Source organism: Passer montanus, unplaced genomic scaffold (assembly GCF_014805655.1).
Source record: "Passer montanus isolate IOZ18808 unplaced genomic scaffold, ASM1480565v1 scaffold10, whole genome shotgun sequence".
Taxonomy (NCBI): domain Eukaryota; kingdom Metazoa; phylum Chordata; class Aves; order Passeriformes; family Passeridae; genus Passer; species Passer montanus.
The window spans coordinates 29,496,568-29,515,707 of NW_024356505.1; the positions used below are offsets into that span (position 1 = coordinate 29,496,568).

At 39.7% G+C, this 19,140-nt stretch overlaps 1 protein-coding gene across 16 annotated transcripts in view; it reads left to right on the forward strand.

The window, feature by feature from the left end:
• Positions 1 to 1,065: 1,065 nt before the first annotated feature.
• SVIL (supervillin) overlaps positions 1,066 to 19,140 on the forward strand; it is a 107,555-nt gene continuing 89,480 nt past the window's right edge. For 12 of the 16 annotated variants that reach the window (XM_039710834.1, XM_039710880.1, XM_039710850.1 and 9 more), the window contains exons 1-2: positions 6,193 to 6,217; positions 11,307 to 11,396. In XM_039710834.1, the coding sequence (XP_039566768.1) occupies positions 6,196 to 6,217; positions 11,307 to 11,396 (112 nt within the window). In that variant the 5' untranslated portion in view covers positions 6,193 to 6,195. Of the gene's footprint in view, positions 1,139 to 6,138; positions 6,218 to 8,870; positions 9,434 to 11,306; positions 11,397 to 19,140 lie in introns of those variants that run through there. The other 4 variants (XM_039710899.1, XM_039710864.1, XM_039710889.1 and 1 more) reach the window with 4 other exon arrangements.

Sequence of the window (19,140 nt, forward strand, 5' to 3'; positions counted from 1 at the left end):
CCTCTTCTCTAGATGCTGTTATTAGAGTCTGACATGTTCAGCAGCTGCAGGAAGCAGAGCAGTGACCTGGCTGCTCTTGAAAGTTGTTGCTCTAGTCACATAGGATAGCATGATGTCATTTTGTACCTCCTAATAGATTAAGAGAAAAAAAAGTTGAATAAAGCAGTTGTGAAAGTGAAAACAGTGTATTTGGCACCTAAACATATGCAGGTGAGCTAAGCCTGAGCTGAGCAAGAGTAAAAATGTTATTTTACTTCGCAGCTGTAAGAGGAGGGAGACAAAAATCTGTGCAATAGCTCAGACTGCTTCAGGTGGTTCAGGTCTGCATTGAAGAACTCTTCACTCTCTGTGGAAAGAAGCAACTGCATATGGTGCAGGATAGAGTAAGAAGCCCAGAGCAGCTGTTATTTTATGTGTTCAGGGGATTGGCATCTTTAAGGACAGTGTGGTGCTGGGTTAATTCATCTAGTTTGAAACAATCTAACTTGAACACTTAATTAACAGGAGTATCCACATGGGCTGCATCACCAGCAAATAATGTTACAGGCACAGCTAGAGGTGTTTTGTATTTGCTAAAGTATAAAATAAACCCAGTTGTGGTTCAAGGTGTGGGGATCAGAAATCAGCCTTGTGGCAGTGCTGTTTGCAGAACTGCTTGATAGGTCAAGTGCTCTACACCAGGAGAAGTCTTGGGTCTGTCTCCTGGTTGCTGTGGTTCTAGAAAGAGAATTGGCTCTTTCAGTTGCTTCCAGTGATGTTTAAAATTTTGAGGGTAATAGTATTTTGGTAGATGCTTCTGGTTTTGTTATTATCTCCAGTGCTGCTTGGCCTTATTGAAAGACTGAATAATAAAGGCTTCCTTGGGGCGGCCAAGGGAAAGTTCAGTTCTTGTCTGTCAGAATGGGCAGGGTAGCAGCATGCTCTCAGCTGCCTCAGCCCTTGCAGTCAATCAGTTCCCCCCCTTTGTGCATCTGCCTGCCAGCTCTGAAAGGCTGCCCTAGCCTGGGATGCACTGTGGTTCTCACCCATGCTTTGCTGTGTTTGTTTCTTGTAGGAGGACTGCCTTTGGACTGTGAGCACCTGGACAGGGTGATGCAGCTGCACCTAGAGGGTCAGGCCTGGATGGCTGGGATTTAAGGTAAACCTGTGCTGAAAATACGTACAGATGTGAACCAAGAACTATGGGTTGTTGGTTTTTTGTTGTTTTTTTTTTTCCTCTCCTTTTTTTTTCATGGAGGTGTTTGTATCAAACATGAAAATAAGGATCTGTGTCTGCCTTCTAGTGTATATGTACTTTAATAAAATACAGTGATATAATAGTTAAGGCTCCAGAGTAGCCCATAGGACCTTCAGAAAAGCTGATTGGTATTTAAATACCTAGGAGATGCTAATGCTGCCTTGGGAAGAAATGTTATTGAATAAGGAAGTAGCAATAAGAGTTCCTGAATCTGCTTCTGGGAATTCACTGGGAGACAGCAGGCAGCTAAGATGGACCTCCTGTTCCAGCCTTTCTATTATTCCTTCTTCCAATATTGTATTCAGCCATTCTAGATCATGTACAACTCCTTCAAATGTAATATTTTAATTAATTACAGATCTGTAATTTCTTTCATGTTGCCCACTCTGTGTTGCAGACTTTTGAGTAAATATTTGCAGTTTAGATTTGACTCAGGATTTTTCCCAGCTCTTAGCTATGGAAAAGCATTTCCCTCTGTGAACACAAGCCAAGAACAAAAGTGACCTTTTTATGTGTGGAAGTGCATGGCAGGTTCTGTTGGTCCCACAAAGGCAGAGCTTGCAAAATTTCTGTGAAGTGTGGGATTAATCTTGCTTTTGGAGAATTGTGCAATTTTGGTTCCTGGAGAGATGTGATTTCTTGGACGTGATCAGGAATGTCTCAGTGGTTTTGAATCAGCAAAATTAGCGTGTAGATGATCTATCTTTTGGCATTCCTTAAAGAGAATTGATGTATAATTCTGGTCATACTGCCAGACAAAAGCTGTCATGCTGTTAGTTCTTTTGCTACATGTTTTCTCTCAGAGGTATGGATGCACTATTTCAGCTGTTGCTCCAGAATTATCTAAGAGCAAGAGTTTCCCTTGCAACTTGTCATATCTTCTGAAGTCTGGGAGAACACTGTGTAAAGAGTGGAAGCTTGAATGAAATAATCTTCTGCTGGTTTTAACATCTTACTTAAAAAGAAGGAAAGTGAGGGCCTGGGAACAGTGTTTATTCTTACATGTGCAAGAAAGCCTGAAAAGTTGTAAGGCTTTGCAGTAGAAAAGCAAAACCTAACCTTGATAGCTGAAGAGCTGAGCTTGGAGCATGATAATGGAAAACATGAACTGAATCATGACAATTCAGGATTAAAGCATATTAATAAAGTTTCCTCCAAAAATGTTAGAGCAAGCAGATCACATCACAGTTATTAGCTGCATACTTTCTATGCAGGGAATAATTTAATGAAGGTGAGCAGAAGTAGGGTGCTCTTGCAAGACTAATGCAAGGTACTTAAAATTATGTGAACAGTCATGGGAATTTAGTTTTTAAGGGTAATATGGACTTCTTTCAACAGACTCAAGTGAAGCCTTCAGAGAATTTCTTGCTGAACTTGTTTCTTAGTATATACTATCATAAAATGGTTGTAAGCTTCAGAAGATGATGCTCTTAGACCATGTGAAGGAGTATTCTGCTGTATTTTAAAACATCAGCAACAAAAAAGAGGTTTATTTGAGTAGAGAATGTACAGAGCTAAAGTTTGTTAACAGTGTGCAATTGACACACTTGATGTGACACAGCTGGACCATGTCAGATAACCAAACCCTGGGCTATTTGGATATAGTCTTCAGATGAGTGTATTCATGGTTTTCCACAGCATCTTGGAATTCTGTGCAGTATTTACTGTACCTGTTACTGCCTTATAACATATATTCACTAAGCAATTACATGGACTTCAGATTATCTGACTGAATAATTATGGGAAAAAATTGGTGATTTCTGGAGCTCATGACCAGTTTTCTACTTCATTGCTGCAGTTGCATCTAGGACTGGCCAGTTGACTTTAGAGGCTGGGAAATGTGCACAATCAGATGAGTCACTTATACCCTCTTTTCATAACATTACAATAGAAACAGTTGATGGACAGGTATTTGTTTTTTTAATTTATAGTGTGCTAAATTTGCTAGCAGCATGCCATTTATCATGTGCTGTCTGTATTTCATAGCTTCCACAATGTCAACAAAGCCAAGGCTTTTTTGTGTGCAAATTCATGTGCTGTCTTGCTGGACCTTGCTTATATGTGAAGAAACACACAGTGTTCCTTCTAATACTGGTGTATTTTTAATTACATAAATTTCAGCCAACTCTTGCTGGCTAATATAGCTTGAAAAACAGTGAGTGGGTTTATTATTGTCATCTAGAATGGAATTGGAATATTGGAGATGCCCAGCTTTTGTAAATCCTGTGTTGTGTAGCAGTCCCCTTCAGGTTAATGTTCTTGCTAGCCTAACTGAAAACTTCATCTTCTCCCTTGTGAAAATAAAGGTAAATAGATGTATTTCCTTTTTTTCTATGATATCAGTAACATTGTTCCTCTCTACAGTTTCAATTTTTATGGTTTCAGTTTTTATGGTTTTCATTTTCCAAATGCTTTGTAAGCTGAATTATTAATGCTTGCACCATTTTTAAAAATAGTGCAAGCAGTACCTCACAATCCATTGCTGACCCAGCAGTTGGGGTTTGTTTTTTTTTTTTCTGTTTTGGAAACAGTTTGCTTGTACTTCTGCATTTTACTGTTCCAGGACAATGGTACTGAACTTCTTGCAAAAGCCAAGCTTACAGGAAATGTCATCCTGTCAAAAGCGGTTTATTCTTACACAGCATATGATAATGCTTTTCTTTAAATGTATTTGTTTGGCATAAGACCTGTTGTGCCTGGTATTCTCTAGCAGTGTTACTCACTCTCAGTTTACCTGAGGATGGGAGTGTAAATGTTGCATTCTCCTGCTCTCTTGTGCAGAGGGTCAAGGGCTTTAGTTGTTCTTAAAGCTCTTCCCTCCACCAGTTCTTCCCCTTCTACCTTGTTGGTAAGGATAAGTGTTACATTATTTTCTCCATAAGTTCCTCCCAGTCTTTGGGACTTCATTACTTGAAGGCATCCTCAAAACTGATTTTTGTTGTCATGAATTTTATTTAGACCATTGGAAATTTTTAATGAAGATGTCAGGTGTAGAAGAGTGGAATAGGAAGAGTGCGAAAGCATCTTCCTTACTGCTGCATTTTTCTTCTGTTATTTTCTTAAGACTAACAGTTATTGGTAAGAAAGAAGCTATGCCTGGTATCAATCCCAAAGTTAACTTGTATTTCTGCACATGGCCTCTGCATGGCTGTTACCAAATGTCCTTAGCTATTTTTATGGACAAAGCAGTGTCCTGACTATTTGAGAATTGTAAACTTTGGATGAAGCCATTCAGTTCAGCTCTGACACTGCACTTCTTTCTGTAGCATGGCTTTTGAGGAGCAGCCTGTCCATCTGGTCATTTGTCCCTAACTTCCATTCACTGAAAGATTTAATATTTGTTTCTGGGATCTGGACTATTCATGCCTTTTCCCAAAGCTTTTATTGCAGTGGCCTACAGAAAACATTAGACATTTTCAGCCTTAGGAATGTGTTGCCCCCCCAAAGTGTAATACTCAAGTGTGTTGCTGTAAAGCCACACTGCAAAGTGAGAGAGGGTCAAGAAATCTGAGAAGTGATGATTCAATTGTGCTGCTTTTGCTAATTTCTTTGAGTTGTGGATTCTGACTTCATCAGTAGCGTCTACAAACCTTGGTGTTTGTGACTTGCAACTGATACCTTTTCTAAAAACAGAAGGAGGCAGGAGAGAGAGCACTCTGTTTATTTCAACAACCACAAGCAACACTTCCAAAATACACTTGTGGTTGTATCGCAGAGTTATGAATCTTAGGTTATCTGGTGGTGAGTAATGTGGTGAGACAGTAGCCTAATATGTCCCTGCTTTTTTTAGAAAAGGTAGCTCTTATCAGAGGCAAGGAACACCGGTGTTTCACTCTCTGTGCTTGCTGAACCCCTAAGGACAGATGTCAAATCTGTTGACAGTTTATGGTGCCAAGACACAGCACCTCCATCTCGGGGTCTGACTGCAAGTTCTTAAGGATTTTGCAATATAGAAAGAAACAAATTCCTTTCCCCCTCCAGCTGCTCACCCAAATGTTCTTTTTAGGCTGTCCTGTGGTTTGATCAAAGTTAACAATGGGTTGTGATACCTCTTGACCAGATAGATTTTTTTTCTTTTTTAAACACTATTATCTCACTAGAGAGGAGGCTCACAAACAGATTGTAACAGCTTTCCAAATTCTTCAGGCAGAGCCTAGATTGTACCAATTATTACACCTAGAGAATCCTGGAGATTAAGAAAATATCACTTAATTTTCCTCACTGCAGAGTTAAACCTGTAGAGTCTGGGAGTCTGGTTGTGTGTCTTTAGTAAAACAATAATCTTTTACTGTTTTGCCTACTTAAAAATAAAATGGAAGAGCAAATCCTCCCTGGAAAACCATGCCAGGATATGATCAATTTTGGGATTATATAGAGTTTGCATTGAGGATAAACTTGCATTGATGATAAACTGGGTTGGGGGGCATAGGATTTGACACAAAACATGTGGCTTTATTCCCATGGACAGACAATGCAGCAAACTGGGGATTGCTGAAGACTGTGGCACTGTCCTCCTTAACCTGCCACTTTCTCATTGATTCAGAGTGCAGGGAATTGTTCATCTCCGTGGCAATAACATCCCTGTAATTTGTGTCTGATAGTGAAAGAATAAATGATTTATTCTCCCAGAAAGACAGAAAGGCAGAAGACAGTTTGAGTTGGGTTTGGTTTTGGTTTTTTAATGTTGTTGGTGTTTGGTGCTTTTTTAAGATAAATAAAAAATCCTCTGTGAGTCATTTTAGGCTCTCACATAAACTTGAATGTGCTAAATGGGTAGGTTCCCCTAGCCGAGCCAATGGGGATGGCCAGGCACAGGCAACACTTTTATCCCACGAAAGGGAGGAGGGGTGAATGAGCCAGAAGATATAAGCTGAAACAAAGCCATGCTGTCCTTCTGAGTCATTCGCATACACTGGATGGGTAAGGCTTCCTGCTTCCTGGGACACACAAGTGGGGTCATGATTCTAACAATGGATGCTGGTAAGTCGCTTTTTATTAAATTTGTCTGGTTTTTTTCTCTGGGAAGTCTCTCCTTCTCCTCCCCCTCCCTCCCCCCTCAGCTGAAAAGAAGCTATCTGCAAACTGGGAAGCTGAATTGTTAAATAAGAGAATGCTGAACCCAGACTTTGCACGCTGTGTGCACTTCACTGTGTGCCACCCTGGTGTTATTTCTTGGCTCTTACTCACTGGAGCACATATCCTCTCCTGCAAAGAGGACCTCAGAATCAAAAGCCTGTCTACTAATTTGTACTTCTGTCTTCACTGGGACAGAATTTGTGGCCTGAGAAGTGCTTTTGATGTCTCCCCTCTTTGGTGATAGAGCTGATAGTGTCTGGAAGATACATTCTAGATGTTAGGCTTGTTGTGAAGGGGTAGTGGTTAACTAATGTGTTGTCTGTAGCTTCCTCTGCTCTGTGTTTACAGAAATTTTGTATTGGGGAGGAAGAGGAAGAAACTGCTGTATTTCTGTGGTAGGCAGCTGTGTTTTATGTGCTTGAAGTCGAGGAAGCCTATGTTCTGGAAAAGCACATGCAGGATTTTTATTATTTTTTTTAAATTAGGTACAAACATGAAATCTTCAACATAGTTTCTTGTGTGATATGGAAAATGAATGTAGAGTGGTTTCTATAAAAGAAACAAGCAATCCCTGTCTTGCTTCTAGAGAGGGGGTGTGTTTCCATGTCATAACTTGCATCCTTCAAATTCCACAGTAATAAAAGACCTTGGATTTTAATGGTTATGGATAGGGCATAAAGCACCAGTGATTGTGCTGTGGCAGCATGCTCTCGGCTGCTCTTTCTCTATACCAGCTGCAAGCATGCCTGCTGCATTTTTAAGAGCTCTGTTGAACTTTTGTCAGCAGCTGGTTCAGCTACTTTTTTTTCACCACAATGAAGGAGTATAATGTGACATATTCTACAAGCTCTATTCAAAATTATTAACTTACTCAGGCAGATCTTGCTGGTCTGTTTTATCTACTTGTAACATACTGAGTTTGCTCCATGCTAATGAAATGCTCACTGTCCTTCATGCATCTGAATTGATTCAGTTGGGCATTTTCTAGGTCCTAAAGAGAAGAATGTCTGTGCCTTTGTATAGCTCTTTGACTTTACTGAGACTTCCAGAAGGTGACCCAACTGGGTTATTCATGCACAATTTAAAGGAGACAGCAAACCAGTTCATTTCACCCACCCACACTTCATTGAAGTTATTTTATTATTGTCTTTGTAGGCAACTAGTGACTCTTTTTGTGTTCAGGGTATGTTACATGCTTTGCAAATCAGTTAAAACCCAGGCTCTTTAACAGAGATGATAAAATTGAACACAAGTGTGCAAATGAATAAGATGGTGTATCGCTGACAATTTTCCATTGAGTGGAAGCTGATGATTTTGGTATTTTGGCTCTTCCATTAGAGTAGCTTCTAAAGGCCCTTAAAGCAGTTTGCATAGCAGGAATTGGCAATCCTCTTCTACCCTTGCCTGAGTAAGGAGGGTGGATGCATAGATGTAGATGTCCTACCCAGTATTTTGGGAGGATGCCCTGGCAATGTTCAGAATTTATGTGCCTGTGGGAGGTAGAGATACAGACTTTGCCCACAAGACACTTCTTCCCCTTTGAAGTACCAGAGCTCCTGTACTGAAGTGGAGTAATTGATGTTTTGGGATGTAATGTTTTGGAAAGACTGCTGGGATGTTAATAATATATGTTCAATAAAAATACCTTTTATTTGCGTATACCTACATGCTTGCGTTGTGCACTGTTTCTTTGCACTGTGAGGTGAACCCTGAAGATAATACTGCTCACCTATGTTTTGTTGGATCCAACCCTGCTTTTTTTCTCAGAACAATGTCACTGCACTGGTTTCTCAGTAATTATTATGCTCTTGTAGACCTAGTGGTAATTTTCAGTTATACCAACTTATATGGTTAGTAAACATATACTTTGGAAGCTTTTAATTCTGTGAGAATTCTTAAATTACAGTTCTCAACTTCTTTGTGGGAAAATGGTTCTAACTACCTGAAAGGAAACATTGTAATTCAAGTATTTATAACAGGGTATTCTAGTACTTCTCAAGTATATTTAGGTTACAGAAAAAAATATGCAAGCAATTCAGTGCCTTATGCCTTAATCTGAGACATGGATAGTGCTCCATGAAGTTTATCTGCTTAGTTTCATCCACCTTTTAAAGCTGCTCTTGCTGCTCTTGGAACTGTTTGCTTATTTCAAATTATGTGTTTGCTTTATAAGTCAGGGATAACTCCTTTTTTATGGGCATCAAATACTTAAGCTGCTTTTTAAGAGAACAGAGCTTGTCTTCCTTAAGGTAATTGTAAGAATACTTGTGCATCTGTTTCAAAATTTATTTAATGGGTTTGATTCTGCTGTGTTTGCCCTAGTAGCTTCTAATTTCTGCCAGGAAGAGGACATAAAATGTTTTGGACAGGGGGAATAAAAGGGAGAGCTGCAAGACAGAGTTGACAGTATAATTGGATTTGAAGCAGCTAGAGGCTGGGACTGTTGCAACAGCTGATTTGATCCTTCTGAGTTTCAAGAGCTATTTATGGTAGATTAGCTGTATCAAAGCTCTACTGTTCCAACCATAAAAGGCTGGTCCTATGTGAAGTTGCCACACTGCATTTGGCTTAGTCCTCAGAGGTTGGAGAGCCTATAGCTTTTTATGTGGATAAATCCAGTGATGGATGGAAATACTAAAGGCAGATCAAGGAATAACACTGTTGAGGACTTCAGATGGCAGCGAACTCTTAAAAGGAGATTTTCACTAATAAATTTTTTGCTCTGATGTTTGGAATCAGCACTTGGATATAGCTCCTGCATATTTACTGCATTTGGTGAACGCATGCTTTTAGGAAAGCGCTGTTCTAAATTTATCTGACTTATCTGAATCATCTTGACTGCACATGTACTTGCCAGCCATGCATGTTGATATTTGGTAACTTTTGTGAAGTCACTTTTCTGTTTTCTAAGTGGGTGAGTGTTAGGTTCTTGGGAAAAGAATCTTAACTGACGCGAGAAACTTCTTTAAAACAAGAATAATGAAGTACTTGGCCAAAGAGAGCTACAGGCGTTATCAGTAACTATTTTGAGAAGACTTTGACCCCTTTTGCTGCATCTGTACCTTCTTTCTGTCCTCCTTGTGTAAAGGCAGACAAGTGGATTTTTTACAGGATTGTGAAGTAAGTAGCACCTCACTCGGGCAGCTTGCACACCATTGCTTGAGCCAGTTGTTTGTGAATATTCACAAATGCAAGTGGGTTTACTCCAGCCTGTGCATGCCAGTCCTTCAGCCTTCCTTAAGGCATTTTGTCTTTTTATTCTTGTGGTTTTGCTTAGAAGATGAGTTCATTCTGCTATGAATGGAAAGTCCTGTTGCTGGTTGTTTTGTGTAATGTGTTTCTCTTTTCTTTTTAAGTTTTATTATGTTAACCTTAGCCACAGCCACAAACTGCTATAAGAACATTTCTATAATAACACAACTTTTGGTGGTATTTTTCTCTTGTGTTTAAGAAGTTCTATAAATACATGGGAGTACTGTTGCATTGGATAACTGTGCTCTATTTTGAGACTTGGAGCATTCTGAGGGAGACTTGCTCCAACTTTCCATTCTCTTAATTTTAAGCATTACCAGGACACTGCAGGTAGAAGAGGTAGAAGTTATTGGCACTGTTTTACCTTCTTCTCCTGCAGGAATATCCTTGCTCACAGTTCCTTCAGGCATTTGTTTCAGTAAATTTCCAGCATTGTCAGGTTGAAATGCAAGTGGGTTTATTCCTGCCTGCTTAAAGCGGGGGAGCATAAAGGACAGAGGGATTGGAAGGCGAGTTTCCTTGCTTCAGGGATATTCCAGTATTCCAGGTGTTGTATTTTAATCACCAGAAACACAAGAATAGTATCCTTGACCAAAAAAAAAAAAAAAAAAGAAAAGAATGCTTCTCAATTGCCCTTTCAGGAACTAGCAATTTAAGGCCACTGCTTCTCAATTGTCCTTTCAGGAACTAGCAATTTAAGGCCACCTTCCATTTTATTAGGATTATAAATCTGTGTTTCTCTCAAATGGATCTAGAATTTTTGTTCTGAATTATATAAACCTTTGTTGTAGCCTGGAGAGTACCAGAAGACAGAACATGTCTGGAGCATTACTATTTTAAAACCACTTTGAGTTTAGTGATAGGAATATTATATTGGAATAAACTCCCCCATATAGTGAATCTTTCTCCCACAGACTTTGTTAGATATATATTTAAATAATCACCTGTATCTGCATATTTTATAGGAGGTTGAATCCTTCCACTTGCAGAAGCAGTGAGGGTTAGGAAGAAGCTGCCTGATAAATATGCTCCTTCAGACATCTTCTTAATTTTTGTATTATATAACATATGTGTGCTTCAGTCTGGTACTGAGTTTTAAATGTTTTTACATTGCTTCCACTAAAATGAGTATTTTTAATAAGCATCCATTTTTATATGATCTGATTTTCTTTTCCTTTCCTAAATATATTTTAAAAAGCAAGTTGCTATAAATTGCTCCACCATTTTAATATGTCTGTTGTGTTCCTGTAAACCTGATAGAAGGTGTCAATGCCTTAAAGTCTTAAAACAGACCACAGAGACTTCAGATATGGAAGTTAGATACCACAGAGTGTGCAGTAGCTCTTAACTTGAGTTTAAGACTTAAGTGCAGGAAGGGTGGAATGAAGGAAACATTTTGATTGATGAAAAGTAACAATATCAGCTTCTCTTTGTGTAGCAAAGGTTTAAACTTGTTACAGCAGGTAGATTTTCTTCCCTAACTCAATTTAAAAGTTAATTCTACCTCTCCTATGTTGTTTTGTCTTGATTGCATTGCTAAATGACATTTTTGGCAAAAAATTCCAGTAGTAAGGAGGATTTCAGATTTTCTCTGAGCTTTATTCAGCAGGACTATAGCTATGCACCTGACATTTCTTCACTAAATTCTTTGTATTTGATACTTTTTATGGAATAAAGGTAGGGGGGACATAAAACAGTTTTAATCTGTCTTTAACTATGCCACGTTTACTTTTTTACACAGAGAAGAAAGATTACACTGTAACTCCCCAGAACTGTCTGGTAGAGGAACATGAAAATGGTAGTGCACATTGCTCCTTCACAGTGAGTCCAGGTAGGCTCAGAGACGGTGGAGGTGAGCCATTTGTGACCAAGACATTTAGGCAGGTCACTGGAAACTTTTGCCAGTTTTCTGTTTGGAAAGTGTCTGTCTTACACATTACAACAGAGTATGAGCCGAGGTTTCTCTTGTCTCTATGTTGAGGAAGTGGTTTGAAAGCTGTATATAGTTTAGTACATTTGTTTATGCAAAAGGTGATTAAGAATGTGTGGAATTTGTGGTTTGTGGTTTTGGGGGTTTTTAAATACAGCATTGTCATTTTACCTTCTTAGAACATGTTCACAAGATGAGGTGTCTGTGAAACCTTTAATATAATGAACAGAGGAGAAAATTGCACAAGCTTAATCAGTTTAAATTGCTATTGTTTGAGTTCATGTTTGCTCCTCAATGTGTTGGCTGTTGTGGATGGAAATTTTACTGTAGTTTTCAGGAGGCAAAAACTGTGGAACAGTTTGCAGGAACAGGGTAGCTGAGATTTTTCACTTTGCAGAGGCCCTGCCTTCTGCAGAGTGTTTTTCTTGCTGAATGCAAAAGCCTCTGTTTTCTGTTTCTTCATGGAGAAGCCTCTATTTGGCCACTGCAGGGGAGCAGTGAGCTTGCAAAGAATTAGTGTGCACCATGGTCTCACCTTGTTAATTCCCCGCTTTTGCTATATTCCCAACTAGGCACTTGAGAGTTAATGGACACATTGGAAGGTCGTGATTTTTAAAGAGCAAAACATGTCCTACTTGGAGTCTGCCTTAAGCAGATAAGAATGCATTGGGTAACTGGTGGTAAAAATGCTTCTGATGTCAGTGATTCACGTGGTGGTGTGTTGAAGGGAGTCTTTCAGTACAGAGGGTACAGCAATTATGCATTAACTCTTTGATTATTTATTTGGATTTAGTTGATGGAAGGGTCTCTCTTTGCTCTAATGATGCCAGGTTTCAGAGTTTAAAAAAAAAAAAAAAAGTGAAGTCAGTTTTCAAAGACCCAGATTAAAATTATTGGCTTTTCATGTACACAAAAAAATCATCACAAAGAACTTGGACATCAAGCATCATATGTCGTAATATTTAAGGCCAGATAAATTTCTAAAGCAATTTGAGCCTCCATCAGACCATTATGAAGGAAGTGTGCAATTCTCTGACAGAACTGAGCTGTTTGACACCAAAAAATGCCAGCTGTTACCAGTGTCTGGTACAAAGGGACTGCACTCAGGTGTTAGTCCAGAGATTGCGTGCCAAAGTACTGTGAGAAGTAAATGATATTTCTGTGGAGTTAATGACTGTCAAATGTGCTCCTTGTGGCTTATACCTGTAAAACTCTTGGCAGGCAGCAGAGATGTACAGGATTTAATTCTTGCTCTGTTATATCAGCCTTAGATTTAGACAAAATTACTGTCTATTCCCTCAAATAAAACAAAGGTAGCACTGTCTCCCATCATCTCTCTGTTGCAGCATGAAGGACTGTGGATCACTGTTTCAAAACAGTCACACCAAATGATCTAGAGAATATGCAAGTCATATGTGCTTCACATGTGACTTTTTCAATCTTTCCCTTTCTGACAAGAAGCCCAGTTAAGCCTCAGAGACAGCTACAATAACTCTTTAACTCTTAGAAAATAATTGCCCCAACTGTTTATGTTAGGGTGAAAAATGGACAGTATGTCAATGTCATTTTCCATTAAGTGGCAACTAGCCCCAAAAGCAAGGGGAAATCCTACTGAAAGCAGCATTTCAGGCAGCTGTTGGCATTCCAGCAGTGTCTAGGGTAGGATAAGCCTAACCCTGCAGCCACAAGTTACGTCTGGGAGTTGAGACCTGGGTTCACTTGGCTTTGGTGTCAGTCATTGTAACACCTGCCTGCCTTCAGTTCCAATAAAAAAAACCTGCCAGATGTTTTAACACAGGCAACTGGAGCTGAACAACCAACACAGTTGTTGCTCCAGCAGCACTGGATTTCACATTTTTACCTCTTCCATTGTGAAGAGGAGCAGCTATTTTTTGTGGTGAGTAAAGCTAACCTTGAATGATATATTTCTTATTGTAGTCAAACATACAGAGCATTTAATTCACTTGAAAAGCAGGCTCAAGGCTTTAATGTTGGTAATTCTAAGCAACTTGAATCTGAGGCAAATAAAGCTCACTGCTTGTCCTAGAGTTAGTTTTTACTCACCTGTTTCAAACAAAAGAGATATGCTAGCTCCCTGAGTTGCACTCAGCAAAAGCTGTGTGTTGTATGCTTTCAAAATGCAGCTCAGCCCCTGTCCTTTCATTCTGATTGGATAGTAAGGATTGGCTTGGCAAGTAAGGAAACTTCACATTTATAGATGAAGGTTGAGTTTTAGAATGGGAAACTTTGTATCTGTAAAATTAACTCAGGTCTTTAAAGGCTGCATTACAGATTTAAAAAACAAATTCTCAGGTTGAAGTATCCCCTATTTCTTTAAATTTCATTCCTTAAACTAAACTTTAAAAAATAGCACAGAATATGTTTTGGTTATAGAGCTCTGCATACTAAAATACTCTGTTAATCAGTACACAGATATGTAAAGGTATTCTGCAAATGTAATTGTGACAGATGCAGTTTTGATATTGTTAAAATGCATTGTGAGTTTATATGTGGAAACTGTAGCTCTGCAAAAAATTGGCATTGCATTTTCAGTCAACCAACTGTACTGAGAATGAACAAAACCATTAGAAGTTTTCTTGTGGTCAGTTCTGCTTACATAACAATCATCTAGAATTGTGTTTCAACCGACTAGAGTGGTTTTGTATTCAAACACTTGTGGAAGAAACATCTGTTTGCAAAAATTGTTTGTATTTGATGTCTGGACAACTTTTATTTTTTCTTTCCCCTCTTGTGGATATTTCTAGAAAGGATAAGGGTCTTTTGGCTTATTTGAGCAATAAGGACTAACTGAACTGACAAAGTTAAATTTCATGGAATAACATGTAAATCTACCCTTGACATCTGCCAAGGATTTGGAGGAGTGGGGATCAGGCAGGTAGATATGTGTGTGTACATATCTGTAAAGGGCAAACAGACACAAAAGTGTTGCTGCCCTGGGCAGCTACGAGTAGTGCAGTGAAGGGCCAGGCAGGCTCAGAGCTGGTGCCAGCAGGGTTGGAGTGCAGGAATCTATACCAAAACTTCATCTGGGCTCCTGATTGTTGTGTGCATCTGAAGATCACCTGTCCAGATGGAGATCTTGCAGTGGTGGGAATGGCATGTTTAAGATGTAGAAAACCTGGCTAAGGTTAAGTTCTTTTAAAAAGTAGCCAAGAAATGGTTGTCTTGAAGTGCATCACAGCTTAAAAGGACAGATTTGATGATTGCATGCTCATTTACAGCATAGTGTGCCAGATAAGAGATTAGTGTTCAGATCAGAGGAACTCTGAAAGGAACTGAAAGAGCTGTGAAGTTAAAAAAAAGCTCCTGTATATGCAAATGTTTGGCATTTCTCTTCCGATCAGAGGCTGGCAGCCTTTGCTGTTCAGTCATTAAATGAAGTCACAACCCTTTATATGTAAGAGCTATGTTTAGGTGGGCAAAGAAAAATGATCCATCCTGGCACTTACTCAGAGTGAGTCATAGAGGCCTAGATTTTCTGGTGTTAATCGTGTTTCTGGCTATTGGGACTATGTATATTTGCTAGCTATGAGGATTTGTAAGTGTTAAGTCAGAGGAGAAAACATAGCATCAACACTTCTGTCCAACATTTTGTTCTCTAAGTAATGTGTTCCAGACATATTAGTTAGGATTCATAGCAATTACTAATTGCAGGAAAGAACATAAAATCATCCATGAGACTTTGTGTTCTTTGTAGCTGTCCTGCTTTAAACCGAGAGGCCAGGAGTGGCCTTGCTACTCATTTGCTTGTAGACTGGTGCTCAGGGCTGTCTTGAAGTGGACTGAGGCTTCAGGTGGGTAACTTTCAAAATGAGATCTTTGTTTAAGGCCAGGTTTACCAATTTTGTTCTTCTGACTACTTTAGGCAGCTGATGGTTTGGATTGGCAGATAGGAACAGTGGAAGTAGCAACCTGGCTTTAAAATACCAATTGAGGAATCCTTCCCACTTGCCCTTCCATTCCCAGTTTGCCCCAGAACCACTCTCTCAAATAGTATCAGTTGGATACATGGCTACAGAGATTAGGGAACTGCTCTGTCCTGACAGAAGTTTTCTCCACTTCTCTCAAGTCCTCTGGGTTGCTCGGACCTGCTCACCATGGCTATGTCAGTGTGGGTGTTGAATTAGCAGCAGAGGAAGAGTGGGGCTTTGAAAAGAGTTGCTCAGTGTGGGAGTGAACGTGTAGGACAGGTGAGGAAGGAACACTGTGTTGGCTTGGGTTACATGGCAAGAGAAGAGATAAAAACTGGAGGGCCAGTGAGCTCTGTGAGGTTCCTCAGTGCTTTTCTTTCACCTCATCAAGTGGGATGTCAACATTTAAATGTTTGTGGTGTGAGATCTGTCATACTCTGCTCGTGACAGCCTGTTGATTTAGAGACTTAAGCAAATGTTGGTAAGACACGTAGGAAAATGTGTTGTGTGAGTGTTGGGCTAATATTGTTATACAAAAGAGAACTTCTGCTTTATTTTAAGGCACTATATTGATTCTTGGACTAAGTCTACCCATGTGTCTTCTAGCCCAGTATTAAAACTGCCCACAATCTACTTGCCTCTGTGTAATGCCTCTGGAAGAGTGTCATGAGGACTTAAGTTTGAACAGACTTCTCCTTGAAATTACTTAGTTCTGCACCTTTGATTTGAGATGCATGCAAACTCTTTTCTTGAATGACCAAAGCACATATACTATCTATGCTGGCTTGTTTGGGCTTAGGTAAAAATAGGCATAAGTAAAATTGGGGCAAAATTTTGAATTGTAACTATGAAAGAATTATATTTGATATCATAAGTACTTCAACGTTTAATTGAAGCCAGCACAGAAGTAGCACATTGGTAGTGAAATATTAAATAGACAAATATTTTTGATTGAAGCCTAGGGCCCAGTAATTGAGTAGAATTTTATGAGTGACTTCAAGTGCCTGTAAGTGATTGAATGCAGACAATGAAATGTCATGACAGCACAACTCCATGGAAGTCAATTGTCAGGAAAGAAGTGACTCCACACATAACTGTCTCAGCAAATGCTTCAGATAAATCAAGAATTGTTTGGTTCACTTTCTTGTACTTCCTGGTGTCATGAGTGGCCTTCCACAGCAGGCCACTTGCTCCCTGTGCAAGACTTTGGCAAGATAGAGAGGAGAGAAGTAGGAGTTGAGATGGAGGATTAGGGACGAGGCATTGAGATGGAAAAGGCAGAGGTATCTTCAAGGGAAGCACTTAAAGAATGAGAATAAGCTAAGTTAGAAGGAGCCTACAAGGATCATCGAGTCCAACTCCTGGCCCTGCCCAGCACCATCCCCAAGAGTCAGAAGAGGAACTCTCTCATGTTTTTGTTTCTCCTGCCTTGATTGGATAAATGAGCTAGTTTAAACAGGATCTTCAGACACCTCTGCTGGGAGCAGACAGGGTTGATATGCTGGGATAATAGTCTAAGATTTAATCTAAACATTGCATCATGGGATTACACCCTAGGAGCCGTAAATGACTCGTTCTCAACATGACTTCACTTACATGACCTGGAGCCTGGCAATGCCTCATCCGGTACCTGGGCGTGTTTTACTCCTTATTCAGATCTTTGACTCAGTCTGTAAAACACAACCTGCTGCTCAACTGCAGAGTCTAAAGAATGGTTTGAGTTCAAATGAGCTTCGGGCTGATTAACACTTCTGAATTGCTTCTCTCTTGTGGCATGTAACAATTAGTTGAATTACCATGACGTTTTCTGGTGTCTATGTTGCTTCCACGAGCACAGATTTTTGTGTTAAGCACTTTCACTGTTACCTGGGGAGCAAAGCACAAGTGTGTCCCTTGCATCTTGCTAAACTGGTGGGCAAAATGAAAGCCAGTGGAGCTGAGATGAGCCCTTCTGCCTGCGACAGGGTTCCTCACTGCATCTCCTGCTGTGCAGACATGTGTGGATCTTCCTCCACAGAGCAGTAATTTTGTCAGCTCACTGGAGGTTAAGTGTATGCAGTAGAGTTCAGTAAAAAAACAATGTAGTTGGTGGTACTGTTCCCATGGCCATCAAGCTGTACTCCCTGTGGGTGGTCCAGCAAGGCGGACAGGCTCAAAATGTTTGGAAATATGTACACAATTTAGGACCCTGAAGCTGGCCAACATGGCTGTCTATCCTACAAGAGTATTGGGTGCCAAAAAAAATTGGGCATTCAGCTTTATCCAGCCCATCATGTTTTTCTTTGTAGCTAAAAGTCTTTTTTAAAACCACCTGCCAAGTGTTGTAGCTGTTTAGATTTAAGGGTTGACAGCTACCCAAACCTGATTTTATTGCAGGCTAGAGATTTAACTGGCAAGCCACTAAAAAGAAATAAATAAAGGGACTTGATGGTGCTGTAAGAGTTTGCAGGCCAGACTCAGTTTGGATTTTTTTCACCTACTTTTGGACCTCTTAGCAAAGCAACAATCAAGCTTTTGGGTCAGATTCTTAAAGTAAATGATTTTAAACTTCCGTTGTTTTTAAAAAATAATCATAATAGTTAAAAAAAACCAACATTCTGCTTCTAAGGAGATTCCATGAAAGGCTTGCTTTCCCCTGCACCACAAAGCAAACAGGCAGCTTGTGACTTTGACAATAGGTCTTTGTGTTCTGAAGACTTAGCATAAATTATTCCCTCCCCAAGGAAGGCTAGGAAGCTAAAAAACAAGTCCAGATAAGCTGGTTTCTCTACAGAAGCCAAGCAGAAATAGTGTAATTCAACCACAGTGACGTGTGCTTGCTGTGCCCTGACCAGTGTCCAGGACTGGCTGCAGTGCAGAGCTTTCCCCCAGGCGCTGGTGGGAATTCTCAGTAGCCTTCCCAAACACCAGTCTCTGGCCAAAGCTGTGACCTGGGAGCTAGAGGAAGCATCAAGTGATGATTTCTACAAAGCCATTTTATTTATGGTACTTCAGACTTTCTGGATTGGCCCATAGGCCATTGTCTCAGTCACAATTTTAGCCTTTCCCTTTTTAAAATAGGATCATGATTACATCCTTCAGGACTTCTAACCTTTTTTCTTCACTGTTTCAGTTGTTGATCTCTAACTTCTCTTCCCTTTGCCTTCAGGGATTATATCCTTTTTATTACTTGTTATTCTTTATCTACATTTCTCTTCTCTTTTTTCCTGTTGAATAGTCTGCAGGTTCCCTTTGGAGATGCCTTTAAATATTGCATTTGCCAAATGGTGCTGTTGGAAGATACTCTTCCAAATTCAGAGCTTTTCATTGTTCTGTAAATATATCGAGCAGAAACAGAAACCAGAAGGTTGGAATGCTCATTTATGACAGATCAAACCTTTTACCTTGTTTGTTCTGAAGCACTGGTGCTGAGGGGAAAATCACATAATTGCATAAATCGTTGTAAGGTAAGGCTTGAAAATAACTTCAGAAAGTTCTAACTAAATTTGTTTTGTCAGGAAATGACAAAAGTAGTTCTGAGCTTTGCTGAGCTGCCTCTTTGCTGACAAAGGAGAAATATAGCTAAGGAATACATAGGAGAAATGACACTATTTGGCTTTCTAGTTTTGCTTTACAGTTTGCATAACTATTAGGAGGAAGCTTCTAGCTTAATAATACACCAGGTTTAATGCATTAAATGCAGCCTTGAATTTCACATTCCTTACAAGCCGTGC